Source organism: Poromitra crassiceps (assembly GCF_964638095.1).
Source record: "Poromitra crassiceps genome assembly, chromosome: 12".
Taxonomy (NCBI): Eukaryota; Metazoa; Chordata; class Actinopteri; order Beryciformes; family Melamphaidae; genus Poromitra; species Poromitra crassiceps.
Window position 1 is genome coordinate 34320066 of NC_139632.1, and position 27252 is coordinate 34347317.

Below are 27252 nucleotides of genomic sequence, written 5' to 3' on the forward strand. Positions count from 1 at the left end.
CTCCACTGCTCTGGTCTCCACTGCTCTGCTCTCCACTGCTCTGGTCTCCACTGCTCTGCTCTCCACTGCATTGCAAGACATCTTTTAAGGGGAACCTGAGGAGGAATGCCCTTCCCCCTCTCGTTCTCGCCGTTCCCTCTCAATGCTTACTCTGGGAACTCCCCGGAACTTCCCAGGCATACCCCCCCTCCATTTCCACCACTGCTTCAACCATAAAATGATTTAACCCTCCATCTATTATTTGTAAAACACAGAAACAAAAATAAAGAAAATAAATCATGCACTGTTATAATGTTGATAGTATACCAACAAATGTCAGCATGTTTGTTAGATAGTTAAAAAATCATACTTATGAAATTATTTCGGCATAATAACACTAAATGTAACATATTAACAGTAATGCATGATCAGAAGTGTTTTTATTCCATAGAAAATAGTCAATTTTAAACATGCTCTACGAAACGGTTGAGTTGCCACTCCATGAAAGTTTTACCATGAAGTGACAACTCAACCATTTGGGAGAGCAGTTTTTAAAAATGTATTTTACCCTTATATGATGTTTTTGTTGATGCATCAAGTTACATAATTATGTTTAGTAACATGTTGGATGATATGTGTCCAAAAAACTAAGCTTACATTTGAAAATTCAACCAAAAATAGTCCACATGTGAGGAGTGATTTTCTCTTTCCAATTTCCTGGTAGCAACTGACAGAAAAGGCTTACTGTTAAAAAGCAGAGTGACCTTGGAATCCTTTAGTATAGCATACCTCAACCGAGTGGTAGAGATGGCTCAATAAGGTTGAGTTGAGTTCACCACATTTTTCTATAAGAAACAGTGACTCAAAATGTGCTCTACCAAATGGTTGAGCAGGCTATTAAAGGGGCTTCACCCACTTTTGATTGACAGCCACCATTACCAATCATTTAGCGATGCGACCGTGACACCTTGCCAACAACCTTGTGTTCGTGTTATGGTTTAACACGAACACAAGGTTGTTGGCTACGGTCTTGTGGCTCTTCTACGATGGATGATTTTTTAAACATTTCTTGGTGCAAAATGGCAGCTCTCGAAGCCCTCGTTCAAGGCAAGCAACAACTATGTAGTACTCAGGAAAAACTAAATATTAAATATTAAATGTTAAAAAGCATAATACAAAAGATAGTAGGAAATATACAGTAGCAAAATAAAAATATCAGAAGGGCAAAAATAAAAAAATATATACATAGCAAATATACATACCAGCATTAAAGTCAGTCAGTCTCTGTGGATCATACATATTTGAAGCAGAGAGCAGCAGGTAAAACTTTGCTCACCTCATTGCATGCAACACAAACACGCACATGTACGCACGCGCACGCACAACACACACACACACACACACACACACACACACACACAGTCTGCCAAACTCGATGGCCATAGCATCTGTCCTGAGCCTGAGAGATGTGAGGCTGCCTGTGACGTGTGTGTGTGTGTGTCTGAGTGAGAGAGAGAGAGAAAGAGAGAGAACATCATAAATATGACATGCGGCTATACTTACTGTATGTATCTGTTCTGCTTTTTCCTCTGTGACTCTCAGGACTCCACATGTCATATTTATGACGTTCTCTCACGATTCAAAATTCTAGAATATTAGAAGCACAACTAAGGTAAAAAAATAAATAAATAAAGCTTTTAAAATAATAATAATAATAAATAATAATAAAAACTAAATAATAATAATAATAATAATAATAATAATAATAATAATAATAATACATTATTATTATTGTTGAAATTAAACAAATTATCTTATTTTTTTTTATCTTATTTGCTTGTAAAACTAAATAAAAATAAAGAAACAAAACTGGATTTGGGGCAGATAATTTTCACTGAACACGGATTGAAAAAAATCATAAATTAACATAATTTAATAATTTTGTTGTTTTGTATGACACACATTGAAAACTGTCCTTATATTCTGTCATTATACCTAAAACACACACACACACACACACACACACACACACACACACACACACACACACACACAAACTAGATTAGATTACAATACTACACAAATGCAGCATATAATTAAACCCACTCTGTAAAACAAAATTTAAATTGAAAACTGTATACAAATAAGAACATTATGAAATCTGGAACAGATATGATTGCCATCAAAGAAGACTACAGTTACATTAATGTATGGATCAGACAGGGAGGATAAGTTACAAAATAAGTGTAACTGTATGTGCATCTCCAATTGTTTGTCATATGTGTGGATTAAAAAATAAGTAATTACATTTAATTTTTATAAGACCCTTTTTGTGGAACAACACACCGGCTCAGGTTGTTATATGATGGGCCTGCAGCGCCCTCCAGTGGCTGAGAGGCTGCAGCTCTGTCACTCACAAAGGTATTTTCTGCTGTCAGTCAGACCTTAAAACGTCTGCTTATTTCCAGCTAGTGGCCAACAGCTAGTGGCCAACAGGGGGAGTCCCCTCGCTCAGGTAGGCAAACATGATGATAACATGCAAACTTCACACAGAAAGGACCAGGGTGGAGATTCGAACCCGCGACCTTCTGCATACTCCTGTTTTTGTGTAATTGTTGTTATTTAATCTATTTCTGCTATAACTGCACTTATCAACTACAACGCAAAATTATACTTATTCTTTCTTAAAACAAGTTTCATTGCTACTTATTCCTACTTATTCTTTCAACAAGTGGAGCATTTGCGTTATTTATGTCAGGCCACAGCTCACAAACCCAGCCCACATCAGCGGACTTCCCTCTAGGCCAGGGGTGGGCAACTATTTTTCATGGGGGGCCACATGAGAAATCCAGATTGTTGCCGGGGGCCGAACAAATATTGTCATGCCGTAATGGATGGGCAACTTTGATGATAGAGAGGGCCACAAAAAAAGTCCTCGCTACCAGATTTTGCTGAGGGCTGAACGGCGCCAGCGCGAAAAATTGGGGCATTTGAAGCCAGGTTTAGAGGAATAACTCATTTTAAATTAACAGTTGTGATGTCATTATTCAGTCTAAAGGTCCTTACACATCAAGAGCGATGCGAATATACGGCACGAAATTGCGATGCGAGTTTTGACCCACCTGTCAATCACAGCCACAGACATGTACACGTCGGAAGCGAATTTCTGAAAAATCGACCATGGTTCGAAAAAATAAACACCGCAATAACGCTGGGCGAAACTTCGCCGTTGGTATGCACGGTTGCATTGACTGATATAGGTTCGGAAAATATTATTGATGTGCGAATTAATCGCACGAAAAAAACGTGCTCGGTGTGTAAGGACCTTTAACCACCAATATTTGATCCTTTTCTCACTCACTCCTATGTCACCACACTCTCCCTGCAGGGCTTGAAATTAACTTTTTTTACCACCTGCCAATATGGCTGCTAGATTTTAAAGTTACCAGCCAATTAGAATTTCCACTATCCGAAATGTTTTTCTTGAAATAAACCAGAATATGAGTGGGTTAATTTAAGCATAAGTATCAGTAAGTGGCCGGGATTCTCAAAGCCTGTGTTGAGGGTCACACGAACATGCACTCTTGAAGCTAAATAAATCCAAAACCAACAAGTTAATTATTTAACAGCCATTTCTTACACATGAGATTACTTTTGGCCTTTTAGTCATAAAGATTATTGAAAGATATTCCATATTCCAGACTGAAATGCTATAACAGAAGAATATTGGCCAGAATGACATGAACATTTGGACACTTATTCAGCGGGTATCTTGCATGTTGCGTTCAGGTGCACTGTAAAAACAAAAAAACTTTTTTTGCAATTCCATCGCGGGCCACACAGGGGGCCGTATGTTGCCCATGTGTGCTTTATAGTAACGTTCAGTCATAACTCATTTATAATTAAGCCCATAGTTAATGAACTAATCATGTACAAAACACACACACAGTCACATATTTTATATACTGTATATGTTGTAAGCCTAATTTTTGCCATCACAGCTGCTTTTTACATGTATGGGATAATACAGGCTATAAGGTGTCCCAAGCTCTGAGTCATTATAAACTCAATTAGCTACAGAAGCTAATGTTCACATTCAGTCCTTGTATATTTCTCTCATGTGTTCATCATTCCTTTCCTCCTCTGTGTGTGTGTGATTGAGAAATGAGATGCAGGTGGTGTTCATCCTAATTGGCCTGGTCAGGTGTCAGATTGCTGCTGGCTGATTGGCTGGTGGAGAGCATTTAAGCCAGCTGATGCCATCCTGTCGCCCCTTGCTCTCCTCATTCCCAACGATGATGGCTGCTGTGCTGACTGCTGTGTTCTGTCAGGTAGGAACTGTGTGTAGACCTACTTTAGTAGTTCTGCAGAACTTTATTAAGATGTATCTTTATCTTGGTAGACCTGTGCAGTCTAAACTGTAAATAGTTACCTTCCAGATCTACACTTTTGTACACTGTAAATAACACTCACCCAAGTAGCAGAAAGTAGGGGGAGAAGCCCTTTAGTTTTTTTTTAACATTGTCTCATGTTTATTTTGTAGGAGCTTATAGGTAAGAGCTGTGTCTCTTATTTAATCCATTTTCTTAGGTAAATTTAAGGTTGGGGATTACGGTAGTTTGATTGGTTAGTTGTGTTGGGGCCATGCTGTGCTCTGAAACTAAACCTGCTACTTGTGAACTTGTGATGGTGGTTTGGCTGATCATCCTTGGGAGTGGGAGGAGTGGGGGCACTTTTGTGTTGCGGTCCCGTTCCCAGAGGCCGGTTCCTAACATAATAGACCCTTCTCACGGGGGCCATTTTGTGTCGAGAAGCCAGGGTAAACACAGGTGCAAGCAAAACACTAATGAGGGTTTCCAAATCCCAATCATGGAAGTTGGAAACCCTCATTAGTGTTTTGCTTGCACCTGTGTTTACCCTGGCTTCTCGACACAAAATGGCCCCCGTGAGAAGGGTCTATTGGGTGCTCGTCTGCTTTTCTCATTCGTCAGCACGTCGTCTGTGAGTGTGTGTATATATATATTTTATGTTTGTCTGGTGGGCAGTCTTTGTGCAGGTGGTAAATGGTGTTAGTCAAGGTGCCTTTGCATGGAGCTGAGGAAGCTCATGGTGGTAAAGCTGGTGGAGAGGTTTGTTGGAGGAGGAGCCGGTCAGAGGGGACCAGTAAGACTGAGGAGGGGTGTGACAAGGCAGGGCCGTCAGTAGCACCGTTTCTCCTCTTTCTGTGTAGACTGCTACCCTACAAGAGTCTCCGTACATAGACTTGCCTGTCACTCTGACTCCCAAGCCGTCTAAATCAGCGATAGACGTATTTACAAGTGTCACAGAAACATTTCAAAGCCACATATTGAGAAGAAGAGTTCATAGCTTCTCGACATCGGGCTTAGAAAGCTCGTCGCTGCTCATAAATGCCTCTTTTCATCTGAAGTCTGTGCTGGTGATATTTTTTACCAAGCTCTCGGCCAGAGTGGCGCTGTTGAGCGCTCTGACGGCTGGGAGCTCTAACCTGGAAAAAATATCACCAGCACAGACTTCAGATGAAAAGAGGCATTTATGAGCAGCGTCGAGCTTTCTAACCCAGACGTCGAGAAGCGATGAACCCTTCTTCTCAATATGTGGCTTTGAAATGTTTCTGTGACAATTGTAAATACGTCTGTATCACTGATTTAGACGGCTTGGGAGTCAGAGTCACAGGCAAGTCTATGTACGGAGACGGGACTCTTGTAGGGTAGCATAGTCTACACAGAAAGAGGAGAAACGGTGCTACTGACGGCCCTGCCTTGTCACGCCCCTCCTCAGTCTTACTGGTCCCCTCTGATGGGCTCCACCTCCAACAAACATCTCCACCAGCTTTACCACCATGAGCTTCCTCAGCTCCATGCACACCATTTACCATCTGCACAAAGACTGCCCACCAGACAAACATATAAAATATATATATATATACTCAGACGACGTGCTGACGAAGGAGAAAAGCGGACGAGCCCCAATTATGTTAGGAACCGGCCTCGGGGAACGGGACCGCAACACAAAAGTGCCCCCACTCTTCCCACTCCCAAGGATGATCAGCCAAACAACCATCACAAGTAGCAGGTTTAGTTTCAGAGCACAGCATGGCCCCAACAACAAACTAATCCCCAACCTTAAACTTACCTAAGAAAAGGATGGCTTAAATAAAAGACAGCTCTCACCTATAAGCTCCTACAAAATAAACATGAGAAAATGTTACAAAAAACTAAAGGGCTTCTCCCTCCTACTTTACTTGGGTAAGATGTTAGTGTACAAAAGTGTAGAGCTGGAAGTAGTTATTTACAGTTTAGGCTGCACAGGTCCACCAAGATACCACATCTTAAAGTTCTGAAGAATTAAGTAGGCCTACACAGTTCCTACCTGACAGAACACAGCAAAGAGTCATCATAGTTGGGAGTACAATGAGTGGACTAATAGTTCAATTACACATTGAGGAAAGGAATGATGTGAACACATGACACAAACATTTAAATGTTATAGCAATTGAGTTTTTAATGATAGCCCCAAACTTTTATTTCACCAACTTCCTGTGTCCGCACTGTTAAATTGGTTTAGGGATGCCATCCCTTGCAGTCATTGCCACTGATGATGGCTGCTCTGCTGACTCTTTGTTCTGTCAGGTAGGCACTGTGTGTAGGCCTACTTTGGCAGTTCTTTAGAACTTGAAGATCTGTCCTTGTCTAGGTAGACTTGTGCAGTCCAAACTGTAAATAGCTACCTTCCAAATCTATACTTTTTTACACTAAATAACTCTTACCCAAGTAGTAGGAGGGAGAAGCCCTTTAGTTTTGTAACATTCTCATGTTTATTTTGTAGGCGCTTATAGGTGAGCGCTGCGTCTATTTTTTTTTTTTAATCCATCCTTTTCTTAGGTAAGATTAAGGTTGGCGATTAGTTTGATTTGTTGATGTTGGGGCCATGCTGTGCTCTGAAACTAAACCTGCTACTTGTGAACTTGTGATGGTGGTTTGGCTGATCATCTGTGGGAGTGGGAAGAGTGGGGGCACTTTTGTGTTGCCGTCCCCTTCCCCGAGGCCGGTTCCTAACATAATTAGGGGGTCGCCCGCTTTTCTCCTTCATCAGCACGTCGTCTGAGTATATATATATATTTTATATGTTTGTCTGGTGGGCAGTCTTTGTGCAGGTGGTAAATGGTGTGCATGGAGCTGAGGAAGCTCATGGTGGTAAAGCTGGTGGAGATGTTTGTTGGAGGAGGAGCCGGTCAGAGGGGACCAGTAAGACTGAGGAGGGGCGTGACAAGGCAGGGCCGTCAGTAGCACCGTTTCTCCTCTTTCTGTGTAGACTATGCTACCCTACAAGAGTCTCCGTACATAGACTTGCCTGTGACTCTGACTCCCAAGCCGTCTAAATCAGTGATACAGACGTATTTACAAGTGTCACAGAAACATTTCAAAGCCACATATTGAGAAGGGTTCATCGCTTCTCGACGTCGGAGTTAGAAAGCTCGACGCTGCTCATAAATGCCTCTTTTCATCTGAAGTCTGTGCTGGTGATATTTTTTCCAGGTTAGAGCTCTCAGCCGTCACAGCGCCACTCTGGCCAAAGGCTCGGTAAAAAATATCACCAGCACAGACTTCAGATGAAAAGAGGCATTTATGAGCAGCGTCGAGCTTTCTAACCCCGATGTCGAGAAGCTATGAACTCTTCTTCTCAATATGTGGCTTTGAAATGTTTCTGTGACACTTGTAAATACGTCTGTATCGCTGATTTAGACGGCTTGGGAGTCAGAGTGACAGGCAAGTCTATTAGACTCTTGTAGGGTAGCAGTCTACACAGAAAGAGGAGAACGGTGCTACTGACGGCCCTGCCTTGTCATGCCCCTCCTCAGTCTTACTGGTCCCATCTGACCGGCTCCTCCTCCAACAAACATCTCCACCAGCTTAACCACCATGAACTTCCTCAGCTCCATGCAAAGCCACCTTGACTAACACCATTTACCACCTGCACAAAGACTGCCCACCAGACAAACATAATATATATATACACACACACTCACAGACGACGTGCTGACGAATGAGAAAAGCAGACGAGCACCCAATTATGTTAGGAACTGGCCTCTGGGAACGGGACCGCAACACAAAAGTGCCCCCACTCTTCCCACTCCCAAGGATGATCAGCCAAACCACCATCACAAGTTCACAAGTAGCAGGTTTAGTTTCAGAGCACAGCATGGCCCCAACACAACTAACCAATCAAACTAATCCCCAACCTTAAATTTACCTAAGAAAAGAAAATGATGGATTAAATAAGAGACACAGCTCTTACCTATAAGCTCCTACAAAATAAACATCAGAAAATGTTACAAAAAACTAAAGGGCTTCTCCCCCTACTTTCTGCTACTTGGGTAAGTGTTATTTACAGTGTACAAAAGTGTAGATCTGGAAGGTAACTATTTACAGTTTAGACTGCACAGGTCTACCAAGATAAAGACACATCTTAATAAAGTTCTGCAGAACTACTAAAGTAGGTCTACACACAGTTCCTACCTGACAGAACACAGCAGTCAGCACAGCAGCCATCATCGTTGGGAATGAGGAGAGCAAGGGGCGACAGGATGGCATCAGCTGGCTTAAATGCTCTCCACCAGCCAATCAGCCAGCAGCAATCTGACACCTGACCAGGCCAATTAGGATGAACACCACCTGCAATTCATTTCTCAATCACACACACACAGAGGAGGAAAGGAATGATGAACACATGAGAGAAATATACAAGGACTGAATGTAAACATTAGCTTCTGTAGCTAATTGAGTTTATAATGACTCAGAGCTTGGGACACCTTGTATATTAGCCTGTATTATCCCATACATGTAAAAAGCAGCTGTGATGGCAAAAATTAGGCTTACAACATATACAGTATATAAAATATGTGACTGTGTGTGTGTTTTGTACATGATTAGTTCATTAACTATGGGCTTAATTATAAATGAGTTCTGACTGAACGTTACTATGTGTGTACCCTGTGTGGTGGGTATGTGTTAGAGGGTACACACAGGAAAATACTGTCACAGAGGACTAAGAGATGATTTACCATCTAAGGCAGGGGTGGGCAACTATTTTTCATGGGGGGCCACATGAGAAACCCAGATTGTTGCCGGGGGCCGAACAAATATTGTCATGCCGTAACCCATGGATGGGCAACTTTGATGATAGAGAGGGCCACAAAAAAATGTCCTCCCTACCAGATTTTGCTGAGGGCTGAACGGCGCCAGCATGAAAAATTTGGGGCATTTGAACCCAGGTTTAGAGGAATAACTCATTTTAAATTAACAATTGTGATGTCATTATTCAGTCTTAACCACCGATATTTGATCCTTTTCCTCACTCACTCCTATGTCACCACCTGCTCTCCCTGCAGGGCTTGAAATTAACTTTTTTCACCACCTGCCAATATGGCTGCTAGATTTTAAAGTTACCAGCCAATTAGAATTTCCACTAGCCGAAATGTTTTTCTTGAAATAAACCAGAATATGAGTGGGTTAATTTAAGCATAAGCATAAGTATCAGTAAGTGGCCCGGGATTCTCAAAGCCTGTGTTGAGGGTCACACAAGAACAAAAATGCACTCTTGAAGCTAAATAAATCCAAAACCAACAAGTTAATTATTTAAATTTCTACTTCAATGTAGAACAGTCATTTCTTACACATGAGATTACTTTTAGCCTTTTAGTCATAAATATTATTGAAAGATATTCCATATTTCAGACTGAAATGCTATAACAGAAGAGTATTGCCCAGAATGACATGAACATTTGGACACTTATTCAGCGGGTATATTGCATGTTGCGTTCAAGTGCACTGTAAAAAAAAAAAAAAAAAAGATTTATTTTTTTATTTTTTATTTTTTTTGCAATTCCATCGCGGGCCACACAGGGGGCGCCCGCGGGCCGCATACGGCCCGCGGGCCGTATGTTGCCCATGTATGCTCTAGGCTTTCATTGGCAAATCTTATACAGAGCGCTCTATTCACCTTATTCACCACGCCCACTTTTTCTCTCTTCCGCGTTCGACGCAACATATTTGTTCTTCCGGTTCAGCGCTAGTTGGCGGCCATTTTCAAAATAAAACGTCAGTATTAGGGATGTCAACGGTTAACCGTTAATCGATTAACCGTCGCTAACGTAGTTGTTCGGTTATTGCTGTCGGTCTATCAGTTAATATTTTTTTTTTTTTTTTTTTTTTTTTGTCTATTTACTCTAGCACAAAAAGCATTAACATTTCAGCATCTAAATAGACACGCCTTGTTTGGGCATGAGCTCATTGAGTAAATAGACAAAAAAAAAAAAAAAAAAAAAAAATTATGAATTAACCGATAGGTTAATCGATTATTAGCGTTGGTTAATCGAAAGTGAAATTAACCGAAAATTGACATCCCTAGTCAGTATGAATGAAGTTTGGCAACATTCAGAATTAAGCTACACTGCGGCCAACTTCAGTTACATGTTCATAACGTTACTGCTGCGAGGAGCCGATGGCTGTACCCGGTCGGCATTTAACGTTAGTTTCAAAAGCACATCGACAGTGTTTTCTCACTGCCAGTAGCCTAACTACAGTAGGGTTTGACAGATAGCTAGTCCGACCGGGTGTCAGCACAGTCAGCACTCCCGGTCCTCGCTGCTCGTTAAAGATTTCCAATAGGCGTTATTCTGATGAACTGGTCACATATGTTACGTTCTCACCCGACAAATATTAAAACTTTAAAACAGTTTGGGTTTTTTTTTAGCTTGAAAACAGCTTTTTGGCAAGTCTAAATGACTGCGGTAGGCGTACTCTACTTCCGTGTTTAAAACCGGAAAGACGATTACGAAATGACGTCATGCAGAAGCGTCCTTGTATGGGCAAAGAATAAGGTGAATTTCAAGCTGCTTCATTTCCACCTTCTTTTTTTCCGGCTTTCTCTGCAAGTCGTTTGCGACCGGCCTCCACCCCAGCTCCTCCTTACATGCTGTGTCTGACTGAAACAATGACATTTCTGTTGTCATTGTTGCTTGCTCTGTTCTGTATGGGGGGGGGGGTCTTTGCTGCTGCTCTCCCTGCTCCCAGAGACTGCTGCTGCTCTCCCTGCTCCCAGAGACTGCTGCTGCTCTCCCTGCTCCCAGAGACTGCTGCTGCTCTCCCTGCCATAAGGGCTCATTATACTCGAACAAGCTCCGTGGGGTGGAGCTCCGCGAGTCACCGTGCGGACCTCGCGCTGGGGCAGATGCTTTTATACTCAGAAGTGATCAGCCAAGTGATCAGCATGTATTGTATAATGGTAATAGTGAGAACAGCCCGTGAAAAAGTCGCAATGAAACGCTATTATGTGCAGTACTGAGTGCGCTTTCACTCTCAAACGAACGTACATCAGCACATGAATGAATCACCAAACTTGTTTTTACTGAATAGCCGTTTCAGTTCTCAGCCCTGATAGCCTACTCTGTGATGCTTTTAATCTCTCTCAAACATGCTCTCAACACAACACATTTACTTGGTGAAATGACTAAAAACAAACAGTTGCAAATCAAAGTTTAGCCTACCACATGGGTCAAGAAATGTGGTGAAAACACAGCTTAGTGTTCAGGGCTCAGTGGCTTGAAAGCAGCCATGTTTGGAGAGAAGCCGTGCGGAGGTCGCGCTGAGAGAAAAATCTTCAGGTACACGGTGGGCACCCTACTGAGGTAGCGCCCAACCACGGCCAACACATTGACGTCATTTGACGCGTCCGGCCCTCGCTCCACCCCCGCGCCCTTCACGGCATGGTGAGTATAAAGCAGGCTTTAGGCTTTCCATATAAGCGCATGGAAGGGCAGGGAGCTCCCAGAACAGAGCCTTACCATCAAATATAAATATTGCATATGATCGCTAATAACGTTTAATTTTTGACTATAGTAGATCCTGACAGAAGTGCTACTACTGTATTCCTTTTTAAAAGTCTGAAGACTGTGTTGCACAGTTGTTCTCATTACTGTTGTTGACAAATGTACTATTGTAAGCCGCTTTGGATAAAAGCGTCTGCTAGATGACTGTAACATAATAACATCATGTTCGTCCCCCTGTGGCCAGGTTGAGCGTGTGGACCGTGCCCCCCCATCGCTCTCGGCCAAGCGGAGCCCCAGCACGCTGGTGGATTTGGGGGCAGGGCGAGCCGGTGTCTTCATCACCTCCAGACACCTGCAGGCCTCTGACCCTGACAGCCCCACCCCCGTGCTGGAGTACAGCATCACCCACCCCCCGCGCTACGGCTACCTGGAGAACGCTCTGACAGGTACAGCTCACCTCTCGCCTGGAGAACGCTCTGACAGGTACAGCTCACCTCTCGCCTGGAGAACGCTCTGACAGGTACAGCTCACCTCTCACCTGGAGAACGCTCTGACAGGTACAGCTCACCTCTCACCTGGAGAACGCTCTGACAGGTACAGCTCACCTCTCACCTGGAGAACGCATTGACAGGTACAGCTCACCTCTCACCTGGAGAACGCTCTGACAGGTACAGCTCACCTCTCACCTGGAGAACGCTCTGACAGGTATAGCTCACCTCTCACCTGGAGAACGCTCTGACAGGTACAGCTCACCTCTCACCTGGAGAACGCTCTGACAGGTACAGCTCACCTCTCACCTGGAGAACGCTCTGACAGGTACAGCTCACCTCTCACCTGGAGAACGCTCTGACAGGTACAGCTCACCTCTCACCTGGAGAACGCTCTGACAGGTACAGCTCACCTCTCACCTGGAGAACGCTCTGACAGGTACAGCTCACCTCTCACCTGGAGAACGCTCTGACAGGTACAGCTCACCTCTCACCTGGAGAACACTCTGACAGGTACAGCTCACCTCTCACCTGGAGAACGCTCTGACAGGTACAGCTCACCTCTCACCTGGAGAACGCTCTGACAGGTACAGCTCATCTCTCACCTGGAGAACGCTGTGACAGGTACAGCTCACCTCTCACCTGCAGAGCTGATTGAACTGACTGATTTGAGTTCAGTGTCCTGCAATCAGATGCTCAGCCCCTGTGTGTTTAAAGACGTTTTACGTTTTAAAGAAGTTTTACGCTGCTGAAATCAAGGATGTCTCTTAATAGGGGCCCCTATTACCCTGTTAAAACTTCAAGAACTACTTCTAATGTGAGTGCTGTTGTCTACCTCTGTTCCTGTGATCTCCCTGCAACCTGCACCAATTAAGCTGCTTCAAAACCAGGAGTTGTGCGTGCTGCAAAATCAATTGGTACCAGCATGGTCATGCTAGCTTGTCAGGAAGGGGTCTAACTCTAAATAATGATAAGGTAGCATTTTTCAATAGAGGGTATGCACACCAACTGGAACACGCCCCCTCAATCGGGAATGAGTGTCAAAATGAGTGTCAAGTTCCTCCCTGAGCAGCAGGTGTCAGTTATCTAGGCTGATTACTGCATTCAAGCTCAGTCTTGCTGTGACTCAGTGGGTGTGACCCCACAGTGACTTCTGCCTCTGTGACATCACATGCATACCCTCTATAGCCCAACCCTCATGTATTTGAACATGAAAAACATAAATGTTGGTATAATAAACTCTGATTAATCAAATTAGTAGCTATAATTGGGTAATTGAGGGATGGAGTTACAGTATCCTACTGGTCCCACCAGGAGCCTACATCCAAACCCGGTTCACCCAGCAGGACCTGGACCGGCGGGCAGTGCTGTTCGTGGTCCCGGCCGACATGGAGGTGACAGCCGACAGCTTCCAGTTCCGCCTCATTGACCCGGCAGGAAACACCATGCTGCCTGAAGTGTAAGGGCAAGAAGCACACCTTGGTAGTAGAGTCAGACTGTATGGGAAGGGTTCAAGACATCCTGACATCCCCCAATATAGTCTCACATCAGGAGCATCAACATCTGATTTTCCTTCATATTCCCTGTACTTTTTTACCACTATAGATGTGAAATAGATCTTAAATTGCATTCATAATGGTCTTAAAGTAATTCAACATCTTTAATTTAACTTGTTGAAACCTGTGTGTGTGTGTGTGTGCGTGTGTGTGTGTGTGTGTGTGTGTGTGTGTGTGCGTGTGCATGTGCGTGTGTGTGCGTGCGTGCGTGCGTGCGTGCGTGTGTGTAGGTTGGACTTGTCCTGGTCTCGTGTCGAGCTGTCAGCTTCATGTTACCGAGTGTGTGAGACAGCAGGAACGCTTCAGATCCAGATCCAGCGCAGCGGGAAGAGCATCGACCCTGCTTATGTTGCTATCCAGGTACGACGACGCCTACTGTAAAGCTGCAGCAAGTGACGCTTTCTGACCACTAGAGTGCGACAGAAAACACAACATATTTGTAGATAAAGCACAGCATAGCCAGTGCATACGGAGGCCCGGAAGGACAAACGAAGAACGTGCTGTTGCCACTGGCAACAGCACGTTCTTCGTACCAGACTCGCCAGGTACCAGTCTCACTATGACAGATCTTTCTCCTGCTGAAGGTTCAACTCATTCTCACCCCAAAACTTTGAATACTGTTGACGTTTGGTCAGGACCCCTTAATGCACTTGTCAACGTGCAGGGTAGTCCAATAGACTTCTATATAACTCCCACAATGTGCAGGGTAGTCCAATAGACTTCTACAGAACTCCCACAATGTGCAGGGTAGTCCAATATACTTCTATAGACCTCCCACAACATGCAGGGTAGTCCAATAGACTTATATATAACTCCCACAACGTGCAGGGTAGTCCAATAGACTTCTACAGAACTCCCACAATGTGCAGGGTAGTCCAATAGACTTCTATAGACCTCCCACAACATGCAGGGTAGTCCAATAGACTTCTATAGAACTCCCACAACGTGCGGGTAGTCCAATAGACTTCTATAGAACTCCCACAACGTGCAGGGTAGTCCAATAGACTTCTATAGAACTCCAAGTTTGGGAAATAATGTTACACACAAGGGAAGGTAATTGTCACTAAACTGGTATCCAGAGACACAGTAAACACGATTCTGCCTGACCAATCAGTCGTCTGCAGTGTTTTCACGTCACCGTATGGTACCGGGTCCACAGCCCTGGAACCTCGAGGTGGTAGGTACTAGAAAAAGTACGACTCAACCCGGGTTGTCCCGGTTTTTGACCTGTGGAAAGCTACAAAAAAGTGAGTGGAGCCGGGCGGAGCCGTACCAATACCAGTGCGGTGGAAATGGGCCATAAATGTGTCGTATGTGATTTTCTGTAGGTGGAGGAAGGATCGGCCAAGCCTGGCAGAGATTTCACTCACAGCACAGCCGGTCTCATCCAGTTTGATCCAGGTCTGAATCCATGTTCTGCTCTCCAGTTTATTTATTTGACTCTACTTTACCCTCCTGCACTCCACTCCTTCTACCAGCAGGACTTCCTTCTACCAGCAGGACTTCCTTCTACATTTTGTGTAGTTTCTAATTCTACTCTAGCCTGATTAAAACCATCGGGATCCCTGAACTCACATTGGACTCTGAGCTGTGCAGTCATTTCAGTGGTTGGAAGTAGCCAGTCCTTCAGCCAATCAGCATCGGATCCAGTCAAATCCAAATCCACTCGGAAGAACGGTGAAAAAGTATTTTCCACAGAGAAACCCCGCTGTTGCATACTCTTGTTTAATTGTTGTTATTTAGTCTATTTCTGCAATAACTGCACTTATGGCTGTTTAAACTCAAAGAAGGTTGACATTACTGCTCGAGCCGGAGAGCCCATGGAAGCAGCCATTACTGTTTTGCCAACCGCGTTCCTGATGGCTGGCTACGATGTCAACTACAGGGCAGGTCCCTGATTGGCCCGTTCCGCTTTGTGGATTCTGAAAATGCCCACCCCTGGTGGGCAGAGACCAGACTGTCTCGCAGAACCAAGCACTTAATGTTCACGTGACTGGATGGTTTACCAGGCTACTAGAGGTCTGCAACCCGACCCAAACCCGACGGGACCCCGAGACGGCATGCCGGGTATTGGCCGGGACAGGCTTGTTCTTTTAAATAAATAAGTCGCCTCGGTCGGTTGGGCTTGTTTTTTTGTTTTTCTCTCATGTGTGGCTTTCTCCCTCTCTCTCTGTCTCTCTCTCCCTCTCTCTGTCTCTCTCTCCCTCTCTGTCTCTCTCTCCCTCTCTCGGTCTCTCTCTCCCTCTCTGTCTCTCTCCTGAAAGATGCACAGCAGCTACAGTACCAAAATGGCATACGTTTTTTGTTTTACTGGTTAATTTTCTATTTCATTTCTATTTCGATAAAGGAAGAATCAAGTCCTTTATATTTATGAAGGAGTATCTGCCGTTTCTGAGCAGTAAAACAGAAAATGCCATACTGTTTTTCATTTGTGGATTTTGAAATGAAAATCAAATCACCATCCGTTATCACCATCCTTTCTTTCCTGAAAAGAGAATAGAATGACCAAAAAATACACTGACCACAAGGCAATGACTTTTAAATATGAATGTTTTGATTTCGAGTTTGTGCTTCAAGTGTTGTGTACAGTGTGTACAGTCAGGCTTAGTTTCGGGTCGGGCCTGAATGTCACAGGCTCAGACTGGAGTCAGGTTTTTATTTCCAGGCCAGACCTCTAGTTTACCTCCCTCTCTTCCTGTGTTGATGATTTATCATCCTGTCTTCTCTCTCTGTCTCTTTGTCTTTGTCTCTCTCTGTCTCTCTCTCCGAATCTCTCTGTCAGGAGTCAGTATGAAAACCTGGAATATTTACCTGACAGATGACGGCCTGGAGGAAAACCACGAGACGTTCACGGTGGTCCTGAAGAACCCCAGGAACGCCGTCCTGGGCCAGAGGACCTCGGCCACCGTGGAGATCATCGACCCCAGAGGAGGTTTTTGACACTTCGCACACACGGAACACGCTGAAGTTCTAATGTACAGAGGCTGCATCACACATCTGTTTTGTTAGTTAGTCTAATGTCGTGTAATCAGGCTGGATCAGGAGGGAAAGTCAGCTTTCATTCTTGTTTTGCTGAAACAGCAGACTATCGAGATCCTTGAGAACGACAACGTTTTAACGTACAAAGCCATGTCTGAGCCTCATCCATCACTAAGTCTGCATTACGTTGACTAGAAATATCGTCATGCCGCCCTTCTCGTCAATTCTCGACTGGTACTAACTCAGCTTTTCAGTGCAAACACATCGGATGAGGAAGCGAGGCAAAGCTCCTCGAAGCGCAGCCAGTTTCCTTTCCGTGCCCTTGTTAACAGATCAGACCGGCCCAGCAGGGAGAGCTTCTGTGTCTGATCTATTTTTTGCACGAGCCGCGAGCGATTGTGTGCAGCCTGGCAGGAAGTCAGAACTTGTCAAAGTCCGAGAGAGGCTCTGAGACCGGACATTGAGATTTGGGTCTTTCTCCCTCCCGCGCTCTCCTCTCAGGCCGGTGCGACCCAGACGACCTGAGGGTAGAGGAGGACAAGAAGCGACCCCCCCTCGCTCCAGTTCCCCCCGCCTTGCCCCCCCGGCCGGAGGAGGCGGACCCCGTCACTGACATCGAGGCGGAGCTGCTGTGGGAGAACCCGCCCCACCCGCCCCGCGGCGACGTCCCACACCGCAGGCTCTACGACTATGCAGAAGGGGAACCACAGGTAGGGATGAGATCGAGACCCGGTATCGATCGATTTCTCAAAACCCGAAGGTCAATCAGGTCTGAGCCTATCGATATGCTATCGAGATTAACGGGTCCTATAACGTAACGTTATGTCTCAAGAGACGAGTCATGTCATTTACCTCAAATCACTGGTGCACAAACATACATGGATTAAAGTTTTTCAATTCAATTGATTGTCTGCCAACCACCGTTAACGAAACAAAGGAGAATTGAATTCCCTCATCAGGCAAATGTTCATTCATTCATTCATTCTGTTCAGAAATCAAACAGTCACAGACTCACAGTTAAGCAAAGCAATACCAGGACAGTTGTGTTAAGAATGTATTGTCGTCTTGTCTTTATAAGTATCGATAGTGGAATCGATAAAGACTTGGATCATTAAGCAGTCTCGAAAATGGTATATCAATAAAAAGTCATTAACGATCCACATCCCTAACTGCAGGACCAGGCGGCTCCCAGCTACACACACTACAGCAGGCAGCTGCCACCATCAGGCACTGGGAGCAGTGGGAGCACTGGACATGTGGTCAGACATGGAGGACCAGTGACCAGGGTTGGTGTTTCTTCTAGTTCGAGCAACTCTCTTTCCTTCTTTCTCTCAGTATAGAGTGCCAAAGTCTGCCTTTTTATTTTCCACAGTAACGTCTTGACAGAATTTCTTCACATTTGGCTCAAACGTCCACTTGTCAACGTCCACTCGTCCAAGGTCACTGTGACCTCACGAACACCATTTTCTAGCTCGTTAACACAATATCTCAGGTACTCCTTGACTGAATTTTGTCACATTTGGCTCAAACGTCCACTTGGACTCATTGATGAACTGATTAGATGTTGGTGGTCAAAGATCAAGGTCACTGTGACCTCACAAATGACATTTTCTAGCTCGTTAACGCGATAACTCAGGAACGCCTTGACTGAATTGTGTCACATTTTCAAATGTCCACAAACCGGTTTCTGTTTGGCCATGTGTCCGCAGGTCCATCTGTCTGCAGAGAGGAGGAGGGAAGAGCGAGTCTGGACGGTGAGACTGAGGTTTAGACCATTGGTTCTCAACATGGGGTTCGGGGACCAACAGGGGTCCTTGAGGGTGTTCCAGGGGGTCCCCACCAAACTAATGAATTGTTAAACTTCAACATTATTTATTTTACAAGAAGTGAACCCAGTTAGAGAATATAGAGGAACTAGGCATCTCGTGCACTCGATTCATAGGCTCGCCCGCTGCGTGGGCTCGCTCGCAGCCTCGCCCGCTGATGATGTCATCAGTGGTTTATGACATCGCTGATGATGTCATCAGTGGGACTGATGTCATCAGTGGTTTATGACATAACTGATGATGTCATCAGTGGGACTGATGTCATCAGTGGTTTATGACATCACTGATGATGTAATCAGTGGGACCGATGTCATCAGTGGTTTATGACATCACTGATGATGTCACAGTGGTTAATGACATCACTGAGGATGTCATCAGTGGGACAGACAGAGACACAGAGCCCCAGCTCCCATTCTCGTTAACTGCTGTGCTTCCGGGGGTTTTGTGACATCACGATGATTCCTCGTATTTAGGGGCAATTTCGAATGTTTATGTTGTCAAGTTAAAAGCATCTATAAATGTTTATAATCATGCATGGTAAGTTATAACAAGGTTTATAAAGTATTATAAATTATAAATATTCTCTGATTGGTTTCTGAGGGACAAAATCTCATCCAATCTGTGGCTGTGATGTGGACTGAATTGAGGTCCTTGTTATGACCCCTCCATGCTGATGCGAGTCCCTCCTCCTCTCAGTTCCACAGTCTGACTCCTTTGCGTCTGGAGGAGCTGCAGGTGGGAGACGCCCCGCAGAGGGACACACCAGCACCCAAACCCCACCCAGCACCCAAACCCCACCACCCAGCACCCCAACGCCGCCCGGCGCCCAGACCTCAACCAACGCTCCGCCAGCACAAGGTTATTGTAGTTTTGCATTTTTCATTTGTTTTTATTTTATTTCGTTATGACATTTTTTCTATTTCATTTGAGTTAGTAACACAGCCTGTCCACCCTGCTGGGTAGCCAGGTCTGTCTGTGGTGACCGGTCCCTTTAGCTTAGCTTTAGTTTTATTTATTTGCACATATTTAAAAAAAACAAAAAACAGACGAAAGCAAAACAACAAAACCATGTTACCATAGAGACAGGAAAACCCTAAATGGCCTTATTCTGGGTCTCGACCTCAGAAATGAAACCAATATTGGGGGGGCGGCTTTAGCTCAGGAGGTAGAGCGGGTCGGCCAATGACGCAAGGGTTGGCGGTTCGATCCCCGCTCCCTCCCAGCTGCTGTCGTTGTGTCCTTGGGCAAGACACTTAACCCTCCTTGCTCCCGATGGTGTGTAGGCACCCTGCGCGGCAGCCTGCCGCCATCGGTGTATGAATGGGTGAATGTAGACTACCTACTGATTGTTAAAGCGCTTTGGATAAAAGCGCTATATAAATGCAGGCCATTTACCATTTACCATATTGATAATAACCCTGACAAAGCATACAATATCTCTCTCTCTCTCGCTCCCTCTTGCACGCTCTCTCTTGCTCCCAACCCCCCCCCCCCCCTCTCTCTCTCTCTCTCTCTCCAGACAGGAAGGTCCGTCAGCACCTCCTGCCCTGATGGTTGGACTCACTACAAGAGGCGATGCTACATTCTCAGTCCCGGTCTGGCCACCTGGGGCAGCGCCCAGCGGAGCTGCTCACTGATGTAAACATGCGCGCGCATTCTCTCTCTCTCTGTCTCTCTGATTAGCTGGGTTTGCTAAAAGTAGAACAGTAGACGTTTGACTGTCAGGAAGTTAGTTTTAGTACAGCGGAACATAGTGAGGGAATACAGGAAGTTAGTTTTAGTACAGCGGAACATAGTGAGGGAATACAGGAAGTTAGTTTTAGTACAGCGGAACATATAGTGAGGGAATACAGGAAGTTAGTTTTAGTACAGCGGAACATATAGTGAGGGAATACAGGAAGTTAGTTTTAGTACAGCGGATAAGCTGTAAACATAGTGAGTGAATACCATAAGGTTTATTTTCAGATGTGGAGGGAAGTCAGATTTGAACAAAATTCCAAAATGGCTGCCATTTTCCTGGGTCTAATGTTCAAATTTGCTTATAACAATTGTGCACTTTTTCAGAGAAGCATGACATTTCTAACATAACATAAGGTTTATTTTTCAGATGTGGAGTGAAGTCAGATTTGACCTAAAATCCAAGATGGCCACCATTTCACTTTCAGATTTGTGAAACGTCCATCATGTTATGAGCACATTTGAACAGACCAGGGGGAATGGTGGCCATCTTGGACTTCCCTCCACATATTAGAATAAACCTCATGGTATTCACTCAATACTGTAATGAAACGTCATAATGTCCCAGCTGTGTTTTAGTGCTGCTTAATAAACTAACAAATGGTTTCAAATGCTCTTGTCAGGTGGGACAGCAGCCTGCCCAGCGTTCAGTCCAGAAGAGACATGAGCTGGCTGTGGAGGCTGGCTGGGAGGAAGCCATTTTGGATGGGTGAGTGTTTGTTCCTTCACCTCCTGCCTCCTAGCTGTGCAAAGAGTCACTTCTCTAGTAGTCTCGCAGTGCCAGCCGTAGATGATAGCTTGATGACGTCGACGGTGGGTCTGACTACATGAGAGTACTTCTCTAGAAGCCTTCAGATCAAACTACTGGACAGACACAGACACAACACAAACTAAGTGAGAATGAGAGACTTTTGGGGCATCTTTAGGACACAAGATTTCAAAATTGAGCCCAACTTTGAAGTTTGGAGCATTATTTAGGCCCCTTGCCGACAAGCTAGGTTAACCATTGGATTCCTTAGGTCTTCTATTTTCATATGGTGTAACACCATTGGTGTAGGTATCATCATGCTAGCTTTAGAAACAAGTCCACCACAGCTTCTGAAAGACATTAATATGGGTCACCTTTTTTCCTTCTTCTTTTTGGTTAAATCCATGGTGGGCCAATCTTAGTATATATATATATATATATATATATATATATATATATATATATATATATATATATATATATATATATATATATATTAGAAAAATGCCAGTGATATATATATATATATACTGTATACCTATATGCAAAGTTGGGTTTATTCTCATGCAAGCGAAGGCAGATTTCCTTGTAGGAAGGAGAATAATAATATTAGCAAATACAAGAGGCGGCTCCTAATAATTTAGTTGTAAAATCATTTTGTAGCCCAACAAATTGTGGGGAAAAACTGTGCCCTCTGTGTGCCACAGGATCACCCGGCGCGGTGGCGCCCTCGCTGTCGCTCTCCAGGTTGAAGGGGGCGGGACCAAGCCTGAAATGGGCAGGGCCGAGCACCTCCGGCTCCGACTGCCTGTTGGTGGAAAATCCCGGAAGCTGGACTTCCACAAGCTGCTCGGCTGAAACTCAACACTCTTTCATCTGCTCAGCGCCGGCTCACACTCACTGATCTGCTCTGATCCACTGTCAGGATGCCACTGTTTGAAACTAACCAACTAACCATTCTTTTCATTATTGATTAATCTGTCAATTACTTTCTCAATTAATTGATTAGTCGTTTGGTCTAAAGAAATTGTGAAATATGTGGATCAGTTTTTCCCAAAACCCAAGATGATGTCCTCAAATGTCTTGTTTTCTCCACAGGCCAAAGATATTCAGTTTACTGTTATAGAGGAGTAAAGAAACCAGGAAATTGTCACATTTTAGAAGCTGGAATCTGAGAATTTCGGCCTTTTTTCTTTAAAAAAAGTACTCAAAACGATTATCAAAATAGTTGTCAATAAATTTTCTGGCGATCGACTAGTCGTTGCAACTCAAGTTTGAATAATATTTAATGTTACGCTGCAGTGATGCTGCTCTGTACATTAGCCTCCATATTTTTGTCATAATAAAGATTGCAGCGCAAACTGTGTTCTGCTCCTGAAATCCTTTATTATTCTGTAAAGGTTTAACCTCATGAGGCAGCTGGATTCACACGTTACATTACGCCCTTCAAACAAGAAGTTCTATCATATAAGGGATTTCTTTAGATTTTAGAATACATCTTTCCCATGTAGTTTTACTTTTAGGATGATATTAATTTAAGTGAACACTAGGTAGAGTCATAGCATCTAGAATGATGTGGATTTATGTGAACACTAGGTGGAAGCATAGCAGCTGCAGGGACAGTACTGACATTATACTGTACTTCCTGGGGTGAAAGGTGACCTCGTCTATAAATGATTGACTCAGAGATGGACATGGAGAAGAAACACACCTGAGACTGATTAGCACGCCGGAGAGCGGTTGCTTGCCGATGCAGTCGGCTGGCTGTATGAAGAAACATTGAATATAATGATGTATGATGTCACACATGCAGCTGCGATCTGCTGAGAGCAGCTTGTTGTGCGTGTGAATATTGAGAATACACGTGCGCTGGAGATGAATGCAACTGAGGACATCTGAGTGGCTTATGCTCTGAATCTGAATCACTAGTAGCTATAGCTAGACAATGCTAATTACTAGCTACAAGCTACAGTGAACATATGGAGAGACTGATTCATCTACACGCCACACCATCACGTTTGGCGGATCCTGCATTTCCCAAACAACCTTTGAACTGGAAAATCAGCACAGACAACTGCTGGAGCTGATCCAAGCCGAAAGCCACAACCATCGAACTGAGCAGAGACATGATTCCACACACCAGGGTTGGAGGACCATGTCAGACCCAGCAGCGGGTGATTAACAACAAGAAGACAATGACCTGTGAGTTACCGGTCACCTCTGGTTAGAGTCTAAGACAGAGTTAACTTGCAAACACATAAGTGAGTAAGCCACACTCAGGGAAAGAGATTATATTCTTACATTATGGGGGTGAAGGCTATCTGCATTGGGTTAGGAGCTCAGCCTATGCCAGGCATAACTTAATAACTCCCAATATCTTAATAACCACTAATAATACCATTAGGCTGTCCTCTCTGTAACAGCATGAGATCATGAGATCACAAACTATCTTGGGTCAGCTTAGTAAAGTTTTACTTCAAGACAACTGTTCTGATTTTATGTGACTTCCTACACAACAATGAGGATTTTCAATCAGGATTTAGAGCGCCTCATAGCACAGAAACTGCATTGGTGAACATTCTAATTGCATCAAAGGGCCTCCCTCTGCTGCCTTGAAACCATTGACCATCATATACTGTACAGTATATCCTATTACAGACTAGACCATTTAATAGGCATTAAAGGAACTGCATTAAGTTTTGTTTTCTTGTGTGTGTGTGTGTGTGTGTGTAGGAGGAGGTTTATCTATGTCACTGTTTTTAGAGTTGTAAATTGAATAAAGACCATTTCTTAAAGCTGATTTGCAAACTATGAGCTAAGGAGCATTATCCTACTGATGTGTGAAAATAAATCACATTTAACCGAGTAAAGTAATTATTGTACTGTGTGCCTTCCTTTCTGGGAAAGAACTATTGTGCAAGTTACATTACTAAAAAAAAAAAGAATTGACCCTCAATTATCTTATTACAACATTACATCAAATAATGTTATACTGTACAAATAAATATGAATTTCTGAAATGCAATTTATGTCAACATGTGTAAATTCAAGCTATGGGTAAATGGATACATTGACCATTAATTATTTAATTGACCATTAAAATATTTTCCCACAGATTATTCATGTTAGGTAATGCCCATCATTTGGTCACTTTAGTCAGCATACAAGTAATACATTGCAGAGTTTCATTCAAAACATTTGTAGCAATTTACAGTCGGAATTATTATTTGCTAATGACATTAAAATACAGATTTTTGATTTAGATAAAGAGAAAATGTGTCTTGCAGTGCATTACCTTTACTCATTAAATCTGTTAAATATTAAAGAAAAGGCAATGAATTATTTATGGTACTTTGAATTAGGAAACCAAACAACTTCTCTCAAATGAAATTCTTTATTTATCAAATAAAGCACAACAAGATTCAATGAAATCAGAAAGCACCAGAAGAAATCAGTGAAATCCATGAACTGAACTTAGACATGAAAGGCAATGAATTAAATGAAAATGAATTAGACCAGCATGAAATGCACTGTAATGAACAGAAATTGGTTTGAGTCAGTACATGGGAAGATGCAAGATGGGTTACAGATTATAAAAATGCAGTGGGAACTAAAAGATGAAGTAAACTGTAATAACTAACTTTACCTAAATTATTTAGTGAATTGAGGTTCGATTGATCGCCTGATGGGTAGAATCAGCTGAATCTTGAGAGAGAGATGGCACTCGGTTGTCAGGGCGACCAGGGATGTATTCACCAAACGGGCCTACCAGGCCCAGAGCTCAGGGGGCCCATCACCCAGAGCCTCTTCACAGGACCACTGCGTATCTTGCCCGGGCGTGGGACCAAATTATCGCTTATTGGGCCCCAACCCTTTATTTTTAACAAAATGTTCCATAAGTTTATTAACAATTAGAGGGTTATTGTGTTTTTGGCTTTGAGTGTAGCTGCACTGTAAATCCTGTGTTAGATACAGGTGAGTTTATTTCTTGTTATTGTGCTGTTGGCATTGAGTTTTCAGATGGCACTGTAGATCCTGTTTTACTGAGACAGGGTCCAAAATTAGCACAGCCACCAGCCAAATGCTGGTAAAGGTGGCTGGTAGATTTGCTTCACTCACCATCCAAAAGAACAATGGTAAATCTATTGAGTGGCTGGTAAAACTTTAACATTCACCAGCAACTGGTGGACAAAAAAGTTAATTTTGTTGCCTGTATGGAGATACAGGTGAATGTATTTCTTGTTCTTGTGCTGTTGGCTTTGAGTGTTCAGGTGGCTGTGCTGTGAATCCTGTTGAGTCAGGTTAATGTATGTCTTAGTTATTATTCTGGACTTAATTCTGCATTTGTGTGCTGTGAGGGGGCCCATCATGTCATAATCCGCCTGTGAGGGCGACAATCGGATGCTTAGCTAACCCAAAGATCTTACATTGCTAAGAACTGAAGGCTAATAGGTCATTCCATTACAACATCAGTGCACAGCAAATCTGCCATTTTGGATGACTTCAGTAAAACGTCCCGCCTACAAAGTGCCATACACAAGTACCTCTACTGAAATGACTTGCTCTTCCCGGTCATGGTGTGTCATGACTCTGTGCCCATTTGCCAAGGAGGCATTTTCAGGCCACAATGGCAGCAGTGCTGTTGTCAAAAAAGCAGCGGAGCTTCTTAAGTAATATAAAGTAGTCAACGTACGTCTCGCTTCCTAAAACTACTGTTTAAGTTTCAGTTGAAGGCAAATGATCAGTCTTGATAGTAGAGCTCCTAAAGGAGAATTAAATTTTTTTTACAACCTGGACCTTATTTCCACCTTTATTTATGGTTTAGAACTCACTCTGAAAAGGAATTTATGATCGTGGACGGGGTTTTGTAGATGCAACTTGTCCTGTCGCTTGGGAATAACAGTCAATGCTATGACGGGCACAGCCATCTTCACTACCTAGCATTGGCTAGCGAGAACAACATCACTTCCGGTCGTATTTTTCCAAAGTAAAAATGATTCTACACAAGTCTAAAGCACCCAGAAGCCATTATTTTTTATTTATTTTGAAGTCTCATATTGGAACATATCTAGTGTATATTTGCTTCACTTTATTGCAATGCATCAACACACATTATGCAAATCAACGTATTCGTAGTCGGTGACGTCGGCGAATCGGGACAGCCCTAGATTGTGCGTAGGCCACACTCACTCATGGCCCCAGAATTATAGTATACAGTGGATGGGACTTGCAAAGGACTTTGGGGACAGATGCACTTTCGCAAGTCTGATCTTACTTAATATATTGTATTATTTAATCCTACTACTAGATATGTTGATTATGCTTACATCTTCCCAATTTACTCATTATCAATTGAAAGGAGCCACTAATGTAAAGTGTAATTCTTTGGTTATACACTCATAAAATCAATATAAGCTTCCACATCGAATTGTGGGTTGTACAATAAACCGAATCAATCACACATGCAACTTATTTCTACCACATGACTACAATCATATAATTATTCCAAGAGTACAATTTTAACTATCTCACTATAAATCTGCAATCTACACTGGAATAAACACAAGTGATGTAACTATAAACAGCCACTAGAAACAAAACTAAAACAAAACAAACAAAATGGAAACTTAAAATTCAACTAAAAATTCGAAATAATCTAATTTAAACAAGTAAATAGACTCACTGATGCACGTTGGAGGAGAAAAATGTGTTTCAACAAATGAAGCAGCAAACGTGTAACGTTACTTTGTAATGACAGGTTTACAATATTGTTTACATTTTAACAATCCAATGCCAAGATTTATGGCTGAGAAATAAACATAATTCTGCACAGTCAGACTTTGCTGTCACTGAACTTTCATTTATGAGGTTTGGTTGGACAGAGAGAAGCGTGTTCAGCCTGCAGACAGTGGAGGCGCTCTTCAGCAGGTTAGATGCAGCGGTGTCTCTTCAGGTAAGATGAGCTAGTGAACATTTTCTTAGGGCTTCTTTCCAGTGTGAATTTGTTGATGTCTTCTTAGGCTACTTGAGGCGCAGAAACTTTTCCAACAATGACCACACTGGTAGGGTTTCTGCCCAGTGTGAATGTGTT

The 27252-nt window shown here is 43.4% G+C and overlaps 1 protein-coding gene across 1 annotated transcript in view; it reads left to right on the forward strand.

Annotated features, from left to right (window-relative positions):
* Window positions 1-22483, forward strand: part of frem1b (Fras1 related extracellular matrix 1b) — a gene marked incomplete at its 5' end in the record, with an annotated part of 59776 nt that extends 37293 nt beyond the window's left edge. Inside the window, 12 exons of the mRNA XM_083647355.1 lie at window positions 12072-12273; window positions 13630-13774; window positions 14102-14231; window positions 15200-15272; window positions 16654-16803; window positions 17352-17560; window positions 18026-18136; window positions 18560-18604; window positions 19373-19534; window positions 20196-20314; window positions 21037-21122; window positions 21869-22483. Of these exons, the coding sequence (XP_083503481.1) occupies window positions 12072-12273; window positions 13630-13774; window positions 14102-14231; window positions 15200-15272; window positions 16654-16803; window positions 17352-17560; window positions 18026-18136; window positions 18560-18604; window positions 19373-19534; window positions 20196-20314; window positions 21037-21122; window positions 21869-22065 (1629 nt within the window). The 3' untranslated portion in view covers window positions 22066-22483. The remainder of the gene's footprint in view (window positions 1-12071; window positions 12274-13629; window positions 13775-14101; window positions 14232-15199; window positions 15273-16653; window positions 16804-17351; window positions 17561-18025; window positions 18137-18559; window positions 18605-19372; window positions 19535-20195; window positions 20315-21036; window positions 21123-21868) is intronic.
* Between the last annotated feature and the right edge of the window lie 4769 nt (window positions 22484-27252).